At 31.2% G+C, this 12041-nt stretch overlaps 1 protein-coding gene across 1 annotated transcript; it reads right to left on the bottom strand.

Annotated features, from left to right (window-relative positions):
• Window positions 1-7030: 7030 nt before the first annotated feature.
• LOC131035777 (uncharacterized) lies at window positions 7031-10483 on the bottom strand. Its single transcript, XM_057967515.2, has 2 exons — window positions 10198-10483; window positions 7031-8569 (listed from the first exon to the last, which is right to left on the bottom strand). The coding sequence occupies exons 1-2, from the start codon at window positions 10367-10369 to the stop codon at window positions 7230-7232; spliced, it is 1512 nt and encodes a 503-aa protein (XP_057823498.1). The 5' UTR covers window positions 10370-10483; the 3' UTR covers window positions 7031-7229.
• Between the last annotated feature and the right edge of the window lie 1558 nt (window positions 10484-12041).

A 12041-nucleotide genomic window follows, 5' to 3' on the forward strand; every position in this document is an offset into this window, starting at 1 on the left:
GCTGAAAGACTAATAGAGAAGACCTGACATGTACTAGGGGCCATGTTGTAAAATAGATTGGGCATTGTTAACTTCAAAAAAAGGGAAAAAGAAAAAAACCTTTGTTAAGTATTGAATGCCATCTAAGTAGAACCCATGAGGGGTCCATGCCTTGGCAACCCAATACTAAAGCATGCTTTCAGTGGGGACCCTCCCAACAAAATATCTTATCAAAGTATGCTGTTTAAACCATTGGCATGCATTATCAAAATCTCGGATGGGAAAAATGACATTTATAGGTTTATCAGAAGTTGTACCTCGTGAAACACTTAAGGCACAAATTTTTGGGGATGTTTGTTCATAGGAGCCATTACCACCAGTCGCCAAAGCAAAAACTGTTACTACTTATCAAGTTGCCATTAGTTTTATGTCAAAGTTATACTATATACTCTAGTCGGTTATCTCTATCGAGATATTCAGTCGGTATGCACAGTCTAGTCGGTTACAGAAGAAAGTAGTCTCAAAACGTAGTATACACCAAGCTATCTACCGAGTATCATTTCATGTCTACCGAGCAACAAAGATGACACACCGAGTTGATATACACTGAGTGAAACGTGTTACCAGATTCATTGAACCTAGACATGCATATAAAAACGTGTTACAATATCGAGACACATCTAACCGTTATCACATTGGAAATTGCACTTAAAGATTGTGTATGATTTTTTAGTCATCTAACCAATGAAATAATTGGCATGGTTATTCATTCGATAAATCATATTTGTAAGATCGAAGCAATGAATGGATCACCGTCATAAGAGATCTATTTATTCAGCATGAGTTAAGAATTAAGAGTGTGTGTGTGCATGAGTGTAAGAAGACTGTTACAGAGACACAGAGGTCACCGAGAAGGTTTTCAGAGAATAGTCGAAGAACAGAGTAAACAAAAGGGTTTACCGTGTTACTATATGGGTTACTGAGGTATGCTATAAGCAAGGTAACTTATTCTAAGCACATAGAATCTGCTATAACATTCCATATGTTAAGTTGCAGATATTTGTAATGATTTTATTGTAATATTTTGAAGTTGTAAGAGAAACCTTTAATAGGGTAAAAGACTCTAATCAAGTCTATAAATTGTAAAGCCTCTAACCAGGTGCAACATTTAGTTTAAGTGTTGTGAAATCCTTTAGCAAGGTAGATCTAACAGATCTTGATACTCCTAACAAGGTAAGCTATCAAAAATAGCTAAACATGTAGCTATAATCGAGCACTCTTTATTATTGTAGTAGTGAAGTTGTGGGTGCCATCCCCACCGCAGTTTTTCTCTCTAACCAAGAGTTTCTGTGTAACCAAAATATATGTGTTATGGAGTGAATCATGTATGATTGTTATCTATTTGTTTTAGCTTTATATTATGTTACTGCACTATTCGGTTTATGCATAACAGTAAAGTTATTGTTGAAGAAAAATTTTGGAGTACTGATTCACCCCTCCCCTCTTAGTACATTAGCTTTCCATATTCGGCCTAACAAAAACCCCAACATAAACTATTGTGTTGAGGCTGGTTGAGGCTATTATCAAACCAAAGGTTTCTTGTAATTAAAGTGACATGATGTAAGGCTAAGGAAAAATACACAGTGTGCAAGGAAAACACAAAACCATAGTACAACACAAAAACATTAATATAATTTAATATTAAGTAAATATGAAATCTAATTATATAATTAAATAATATCATATTAATAGTAATAACATTCTATTAGAATAATATGATATTAGTAATAATATCAATTAATTATTACTAATTTATTATTATTTGATATAATATATAAAATAAAATATTATTAATAAAATATATATTACAAATGATAATTATTATTTTAAAAAACTGAAATACAATTTGTTTTTAAAATGATGCAAATAATCTATAATGATATTCTATTAGGGAAAACTTGTTTGCAATGGTTGTATTAAAATATTGAAAATGGAGGGTTTTGACAATGATAAATTGTTTATGTAAACTTTGAATATGTTAAAAAGATGTCAGATTTCTAACAAATAAAGTTAGTTTAAACTACATAGGTTGGCCTCCATCTATGGATACATACACCAAATAGACATTAGTTACATTGATATTGTCATCATAGGTAGTAGTATAAGTCAACAGTCAAATCAAGATTAACTGCAGTAATTTTAACTGCATTGAAATTAGCTAAAAATTAGTTGGAAACATTTAAATGACATAGATCGAGACTTCCACTTATGGCAACATATTCTGAATGATAATAGATGTAGTGATTTTGACAGCATTGTTTGCCTTCAATCAATGATAACATGCATAAAATAGATATTAGCTGAGGTAATTTCAACAACACTTGTTGCCCTCCATCAATGACAAGACAAGTGGAACAAACATGCATTGATATAATGATTTTATGGCCTCAAACTCCCTCCATAAAAAGGAAGAATATATAATAGATATCAATTACACTGATTTTGATGGCATTACTACTTTATGTACATGATATCACATTCCAAATAGAAATTAGTTGTGACATCTGGCATAGATTAGTCTCCATAGGTAGCAACACAAAACAAATAGAGATTAGTTATGATTTCGATGAACAATATTACCAGAATATAGAGAATAAAAATTCTTAGCTATGGTGATCTTGAAAAAATCTATTGCTCTCCCTCCGAATAGACCCGTTTTGATTCCCATGACAAAGGTTGCCCAAAATCCATCCAAGGGAGTGAATACCAAACATAGATTAACTGTCATTTGTACAACAATATGACATGTCTCAAAATCTCTATTACCTATTCTTTACATATAGAGATTGTATTACATAAATTTGCATTCATTCGAGTAACTTGTATTAATAAGAAGTAAATTACAATGCCCTTTTTAGTGTACCCTTCATGTTTTTACAAATGAGGGAAAACTGATTGAATAAAAAGAAGAATGGTCCACCTAAAATTAAAAAAATTGTGAATCAATTAAGAAGCTAATCTTATAGGGCTATAAAGGTTTAAGAACAAACTAGATATCAAATACACTTTTGTCATCTCACTTGTGATTTACACTGAAAAAAATGAAAAACAAGAGAATCGCTAGCCTTAATTACCATAAATCCTAAAGCCAAGAGTTTAAAACTATGCCAAATGAAGTAAAAGTTTTAATAAAGTACAACCTTATGCCTAGCACAACTTTCTCTTAAAGGTCATAGTTATGAAAAATATTGATATAATGAATAATATTTTAAATAGTTCTTTGGAAAGGATTATGGAAGCCTACACAACTATAGGCAACATTGTTGGTTTTACATGACAAGTGATGAAGGACAATTCTAGAGGGTTATTGTATTAAAGCACCTAAGATATGACAAAGATTGTAGCATATTATCATATAATACCAAAATTAAAAAGAAGAATACATTAAGAAAACCTAACCAGGTGAAAAATCTATGCTTTCCTATTTGAAGAGTATGATGTACATTATATAAGCCAGTCAACAATGTGAAAACTATTCTAAGAAACCTATTTGATACTGGTAGTCCCTATGGAAAATGGCATTCCAATTGAAAGGGAAGAATATGGAATAAATTCTCTTCAACAACCCAAAAGTGACAAAGGTAGTAGGTACTAAAAAAGTAAGAGCATACTCCTTGAGTATGATCTAAAGAGAATAGGTCTATAATAGTAAGAAGAAAAGATAGTCCTCACAAAGTCTACAAACTATGATTGAAGCCATAGCCATAGTTAAATCTATACGCATGTGAAATATGTTTACAAGTGATGCAAGAAGCACATGGAGAAAAGAAAGTGGATAAATAAATTTACGAGAAAGTAAGTACAAGAGATAATGTATGCCAGTCAAAATAGTGAATGGTAGAGTTCTCAGTGCTAGAAGAAATATCCAAGTGTGATATGCTTGGGAAGTTATGATATTTGCATGCTAAAGGAAATAAGGATAAAATTATACCAATTACATAAAGCCAAGAGAAAAAACAAGACCATAATTTACAAACAAGATTCTGATAATAGTCTTAAGAAAGTTAAAAGAGTGTAGTATATTGCTATAGGACAAGGATAGTGCAAGGTAGAAGACAAGCTCAATTATTAAGAAGAGAGTAATTAGATAGGAGTACTTGTTTGGTCAATATTCTAGTTGGAGATTTGAGAAATAATGGACCATACATGAGGGAAAATGGAGAGTGCATTGTGGTATAAGAGAATTGAAAGAATTGAAATGTGATTATTAATAGGCATGTTCAATTTTTCTAAGGGGATACATCATATATAGAATAGAAAATAGAAAAACAACATTTTTTCCTAATTTACCCATTATTCTACAAGTGGCCTAAATAAGGAATTCTATATGGAGATCTAATTCTTTAGACATAAAAATAAGGATTCCATGTTGGGATTAATACTATTTCCTTAAATTGAGTTTTTGGATTCTGCAACAAAGACATGTCCTACTTGGAAGCTTCAAATTATTTAGGCACAGAAACAAGGATTCCATGTTAGGGCTAAAACTATTTTCCTAAAATTAAGCTTTTGGTTTGTACAAAGACCTATCCTATTAGGACGGTTCCTACATAAAATTGACCTTGTCAAGTTCATTGTATGAGCCAGATGACTTTGTCCAATTAAGGTGAGGAGATGTGATAAATAATAATTAGTTCCATTATTTGTTTATTTTTAAACAGTAAACACTATCTCAAATAAACATATAATGGCTTTCAAACTTTTTTTTTTGTTCTTACTATCAACAAATAAAAAATGTGTTTAAAATTTTCTAGACCAAAAAGTATTCTACTTACCAATAGTAAATAAGAATTATTTGTGGTTATTTCCGTATGTTGAGCACTTTTGTTTCCATTCTTAAGGTCATATGTTTATGTTGATCACAAATGGAATAGGAATGGGAGCAGTTGTAGTTATTGAAATTGTTACAAATCTATAACTAAAAGCTGAAATATAAAATACAAAATGTGACATTACTGTAGTTTGACAAAATTAGTCCAATATTGACTATAAATATTGAAACTAAATTGCAAAATATCACAAAATATTGGCATATCAGAAACATGGACAAATTCCACAAAATGAAAAAAATGGTGATTTTCTTGTATCCATATATTGTTCTAGCTGAAAATAGGCAATAGAATAAATCCAATTACAATTTTTAAAATCGAGTCAACATTCATTGGATTAGAGGGTTTTTATCTTCAAACACAAATCAAAACTTAAAACCTTTTTATCGTAATAATTTCAGGTTGATTGAAATATTGTACCATGTAATTCAACAATTAGTACTGTGCTTGTAAGATTCAAGATTAACTATGTACACTCAAATTGATTTTCTATAATACATTTCATATCTAATCTAATCATGTTTAAATAATTTGATATAGAGATAAACCAATAATGATACTATTGGAATTCAATAACATCCATTAGAAAACTAGTGGTAGACCTTAATACAGACTTAATAATGCTTCACTTAGTCAATTTTCAAACATGTATATAATATTAAAGATTAAGAGTAGTTTCTAGGTTGCAGAGCCAAAGGAAGAAAACTCTATATGGATATATCATTTACAAAACAGTAACCACAAATTTTCCATGCAAACTACATTTCATCCAGAATTCTATGGAATGCACATATTAGTCTAGAAGCATTTCCCATTCCATATCATCATATGAAAGCTCTTGTAGGAGATTGCAGAAAGCCTCTATTTTCCCACATGTTAGATGGAATTTTTGTAGAGCTTTTTGCATGGTTGCAATCTCAAAATGTTGCACATGGTTTGCACTTTCATTCATTTTCCTTGCACCTTCAACAAGCTCACAACAACTTGCTACAACATTGTTTAAAAATTGTGATATTGCATGCATGATTTTCCCGCCAATTTATTTATGTTGACAACTCAGTTGGTGGTAAAGTGGTTTGGTTAGAGTCACCACTTGAGATGTCTATAATTTCCTAAGGTAGTCGATTGTTTTCCATTACCTAAAAGAAAATATAATTGAAAGCCCACCAATATAATGGTTTAATTAATATGGATGCAATAGAAAGACTTAGTTTAATAAGTTTTGTGAGGTCCATATAGTTATGAAAACTTAAACTAAAAAAATGATTAAGCACCCACATCAAAAGACCTACAATACATGGGGATATTATAGTTTTCCATAACTTCTTATGGTTGGAACAAGGACATAGAGAGTCTATGTACATTGATATTGAACAATTTTAAATATACAAAATTTGACAAGAGATTTATAACTACTTTTATAAATTGATAACTTCTTCCTTTGCGCTCAAAGGTTTCTAAGAAATTGTGGTAAATTTATTAAACCACAAATATTTAGAGGCCTTTTAAATGATGAAACATAAATATTTATTAATAGTAAGCTCATTTTTTTAGGTATATTTGACAACTACAAAAATGACATCACTTGGTTTTGTGATTGAAGATGAATGCTAATTGATGAAAGCAACAAATTTTTGCATCTTAGAATATATACGTGCTCTAAAATGTCATGTATAGTAATCAATATCAAAATATTCTTTTTGTACCAATTTAGATAAACCTTGTGGATAAGGATCTAAATTGAGACTATGAGCTCCTCTTTTGATTCTTAATGGAGTATGCCCATGCATTAACTATAAAACACACTATTAGACAGTGTCATTCTATGCACACTCTTAGAGATTTTTTAACAAGCTAGTAGTATTTACAAATGCATTGACAAAAATACACACTATTAGATATTGTCAGTCTATGATACCGTGAACATAATCATGACTATCCCACTAAACTAAAACAACATTGACATTGGACAAGTTTAGATATACAAAATTTAATAGTTATCAGAAAAAGAATGCAACTCCTAAGTACAACTGAATTAGGGAGAGCATTCTTAGTTTCTCAAATCATAAGCAACCTTAAAATTGATCTTGTTTTATTTCCCCTTTGTTTTAATACCCAAAATAAAACAACATTGAAATTGAATTGGTTTAAATATACAAAACTAATAAATAAAAATCTATATTATTTGAGAAATAATAGACTTACATATATATCATAATGGGATATGTGGGGCACATATCTTTATTACATTGAGAACAAATAAACATGAAACAAGAAAATTCATACTTCCTATTAAACCTAGTGCTAAAGATTACAAGATACGACTTCTAAGGTCCTTATATCTTATCTTAACTTCTAATGCTATGGATATTTTAATATGTAGGTGATATACAAGCTAAGAAAGAAGATAACAATTGCACCTACAACCACAAAGTCATGCCTAGATAAAATGAACTGAGACACATAAGGACAAACTTTCAAAATTGTTTTTGTATCTTCTTTACCTTTACCTTCTTTGTCGACCTTTGAGCTTGATACTTGTGTTTCTTGTACAAGGTCTTCATGAGAAGGGTTGCTCTTAATTGTTGTATTTTCAACCAATTTATCTTTAAATTGATCACCAACATTCATTTGAATTTCTTCTGGATCAAAATCCACTGATTCAAATTGCTCTGGGTGGGTATTAGAATCAACCAAATTTCCTCCAGTTAATAATGATGGGCGTTTGGGCAACTCTTCTATCTTATTAGAAGCTTCTAATTTTGTCCCCATTTTTATTGTATCTTGAGTTGTGTTAGATTTTGTGGCATCTGGAGTTTTAACCTTCTCATCATCTTGTTGAGTTGCACTAGTCTCTGCAACTTTTGAAATTTCAACCTTCTTATCTATTAGACTTTGATTTGGTTGATTGCTTGGTGCTTTGTCATCTTGGACTACAATAGACTTTGCAACTTGTAGAGTTTCAACCTTCTCATCTTTGGGAATTTGATCAGGTTTATTGCTTAATGCTTTGTTATCCAGAGTAATGCCTAGAATTTCAGCCTTCTCATCTCTTTCACTTTGATCTGATTTATTACCTAGAGCTTTGCCATCTTGAGTTGTGCTAAGCTTTGCAACTCTTGAAGTTTCAACCTTATCATCTCTTGGATTTTGATCATTTTTATTGCTTAATTCTTTGTCATCTTGAGTTGCACTAAACTTTACAACTTCTAGGGCTTCATCCTTCTCACCTTTAGTATTTTGAACTAGTTTATTGCTTGGCACATTGTCAACTTTAGTTGCACTAGACTTTGCAACTTCTGAAGTTTCAACCTTCTCATCTCTTAGATTTTGCTCTGGTTTACCACTTGATGCCTTGTCATCTTTTTTCTCTTTGGATTCTTCATTAAATCTTGCACTACTTTCGCCAACTTGTGGGATACTCTTTTTCTCTTGGTCTAAGATATCACTGGACTTGATTTCTATGGATGGTCTCAATTTATTGATTGTAATGTGAAACAACTCATTTTCAAATCTAGTAGCAATGTTTGTAGTGTCAACATTCTCAGGAATAGTAAAAACCTTTCTGAACTTGAAACCTGGCCTCTTCCTAGGACGCCAATTCCCTTCTACAAGTATCATTTCCTCAACAGAACGTTCTCCACTAATTATGAGATTTCCGTGGTCATCAAGTTGTACTTTGGCATCTTCATTTTTGAAACCTGCACATAAACAAGTAATTATAGGTAAAAACAATTTCTTAGTGAATAATTTATGTGTTCATTATTGACTCAATCTATGTGGCCAATCCCTTAGGTGGGATTAAACTAGCAAAAATAAACCTTTGTAGTACATATTGTGTGTGATTATGGTTAGTATAGCTAGGTATACTATTATGGGATATGACACTATTCTAAACACATTGACATCATATTTTGGACACTTATAACGACTTCACTAACAATAGATCCATGAAACATACTGACTCAATCTATGTGACCAATCTCTTAGGTAGGATTAAAAAAACAAAATGAATCATTGTAGTACAAATTGCGTGTGATGATGGTTAGTATAGTTAGGTATAGTATTATGGGATATGCCACTATTTTGAACACATTGACATCATATTTTGAACACTCATAATGACTTGAATAACAATAGATCCACAAAGCATACATACAATACTAACAACTATGATTTAGAGGTCAACTAATAAACTTGCACTCTAAATTTATGCGTATAGATCATCTCGGTACTCATTTCATAATACCTAATGGAACTTACATAAGTAAAGTACTTGAACTGAAAAGTACAAAATGAACCATTTAATAGTGTCAACAATTTTGACATAAGGAAGACTTTTTTAAAGAGGTTTCTAATTACTACCCTTCACATGATTATTAAAAATTTGTAGAAATAAACCCACTTAACTTACCACCCCATTATGAAAACCAATGGTCAGTTGTACTAAACAACACTACTAAAAGAATCTACATCTGACAATGATGCATCAAGAAACCACAATAGATTGACAAAAACTATTTGACATAATGAAGACTTCAAAGAGGTTTCCAATTACTACCCATCACATGATTATTCAAAATTTTTACCGCCTCATTATGAAAACTAATGGTTAGGTGTACTAAACATCATTACCAAAAGAATCTACATTTGACAATGATACACCAAGTAACCAACAATAGATTGACAAAAACTATTCAGCATAACGAAGACTTCGAAGAGGTTTCCAATTACTGCCCATCACATGATTATTAAAATGTTGTAGCATTAAACCCACTTAATTTATTGCTCCATTATGTAAACCAATAGCTAGGTGTACTAAACACCATTACCAAAAGAATCTACATTTGACAATGATGCACTAATGAACCGACAATAGATTGACAAAAACTATTTGACATAACAAAGACTTCAAAGAGGTTTCTAATTACTACCCATCATATGATCATTCAAATTTTTTACAATTAAACTTAACCTACTGCCCCATTATGAAAACCAATGGTCAGGTGTACTAAACACCATTACCAATATAATCTACATTTGACAATGATGCACCAAGGAACCAACAATAGATTGACAAAAACTATTTGACATGCCGAAGACTTCGAAGAGGTTTCTAATTACTACCCATCATGTGACTCTCGAAATTTTGTACAATTAAACTGACTTAACTTATCACCCATTATGAAAATGAATTGATCAGATATACTAAACACCATTACCAAAAGAACCACACATCTGACAATGATGCACCAAAGAACCACCAAACAGATTGACAAAAACCAGAATCAAACCAAATAAATAACTTGAGTAAGATAATGAAATAAACCTGGGAGTTCAGCCACAAGAACATGAGCTTCAGGTGTGTCTATCGATTCAAAATTAGGCTCAAACTCTGGCTCCACTAAACGTAGACTTGATCTTCTTCTCAATAAGCTTCCAGGACGATCAGCTTGTCTGCCACTGCCTGAATTGAGCCCTGATGCTTGATTCACATCCATTTCTAAATGCTCTGAATGCAAAACCAGAGATTTCAGAATTATGGGCAAATGGGTAAAGGGATTGTATGGTTGGCTCTGAATGTATGATCTCTCTCTCTGTGTATATATATATATAGGAAAATGGGATTATGTTTTGAGAATTTGTTTGCTTGCAGATGAAGAGGAGTTTGGGAAAGAGTAAGAGAATGTTAAAATGTGGAGAAGAAGATTGGAATAATGAAAAAAAGAAAGAATGTTGATGATCTGTGATGAAGAGGGAAAGGAAAAGTGTAGATATTTCTGTATATGTTGAAGCAATGGAAATATGCTGTTTTGATATGAAAAGAGATTGTTGGGAATACTAAGTTTAGAAGCTTAGATTACAGCAATCTTAAACCATCCGTAAGAGATCGCTGACGTGACATTGTGGGTCTCTTCCCTCATGGTGAGTCAAAAGGTGGGGATACCTAGTGAGTCAAAAGGTGGGCATACCTAGGGGTTTTTTATATTGCCATTTTTTTTTTTTTAAATTTTTGAGGGAGGTGTTATCATTGTAAGTGTTTTTTAGTTAAATCTTGTTTCAATTGCACTTTCTAAAGATATGAATTTTAAGGAGAATGATATTATCTTTATTAATTGAGTTCAATCGATTAAGCTATATTTTTTTGGATGTCGCTAACCTTTAGATAAAACCGTTGTTCATATGAAAACACAAATTTGTAAAACATGATGGATTCAAAGACCACCATGTTGTGTCGTTTTGTGTTTTTGTGGGTCAGGTGTGTCATTTTGTGTGGAGAATAACTGAAGCTTATTTCTTTAAGGACAAGAATAGTTTAATGGTTCTACTTGAATAGTGTTTGAGATTCAAGTTCTTGTGGGGCTTTTATTTAGTTTTTATTCAATTAATCTCTATAACAAAATGGGGAAATCTTCGAGTATGTTGTAATCATAGTTTGAATCTAAATTGATTTACTATTTACCCATGACTAATATCCTTCAAACTAGATAGTTAAAATTTTCCAGTAAATGAATGGTTTCCAGTATGGTCAATGTAACTTAGCATAAACTAATAATTTATAGTTGTTGGTTAATGTAGTTTTGAACTAAATAATATTTTAGGAAAGAAATTAAGAAAGATACGGGTATCTAGTCATATGATTGAAAAATGAATAATTTTAGATATGGTGCTAAAGTTTCACCTATCTTTGATTTGGAAATGTTTTCTTTTATTTATGTAATGCCTTATATTTGAGTTGAATTTATGCATTGTCTAAGTTCGAGTCCATGCTTCATGATCATTTTTATATTCATGTACTCATTTTTCTATTGTGAAAACCTAAGCTTTATGTTTATGCACTCTTTCTTTCTACTTCATTGAATTCACTATTCGTTGTTGTACATTTGGACTAGTGATGTAGATACCTAAAATATGCCATCACTTTTAATCACACATTTTAGCATCATCTCTAACATCTCATCAACATTACTGTGCTAATTGACTAATTTTGATAACATCACTATATTCTGATTGAATTGATTCCACACTAAGCAATTAAATATGTTATTTATTTGATGTACCATCTCACTTCATCGCTAATTGATTAAATAATTTTATTATTAATTAACTAGTTAAATTTTCGTCGCAACATTCAAAATAAATGCATAGATAAATTCATTTCACCCCATTTTA

This window comes from Cryptomeria japonica, chromosome 5 (genome assembly GCF_030272615.1).
Source record: "Cryptomeria japonica chromosome 5, Sugi_1.0, whole genome shotgun sequence".
Taxonomy (NCBI): Eukaryota; Viridiplantae; Streptophyta; class Pinopsida; order Cupressales; family Cupressaceae; genus Cryptomeria; species Cryptomeria japonica.

What these genes read in the sequence shown, in the direction of transcription:
- LOC131035777 (XM_057967515.2), bottom strand. Translation starts at nt 10,369, where the DNA reads ATGGATGTGAATCAAGCATCAGGGCTCAATTCAGGCAGTGGCAGACAA. An exon ending in TCTTGTGGCTGAACTCCCAG is followed by an intron (nt 8,570 to 10,197) that starts GTTTATTTCATT and finishes GTTTATGTGCAG; the next exon opens with GTTTCAAAAATGAAGATGCC.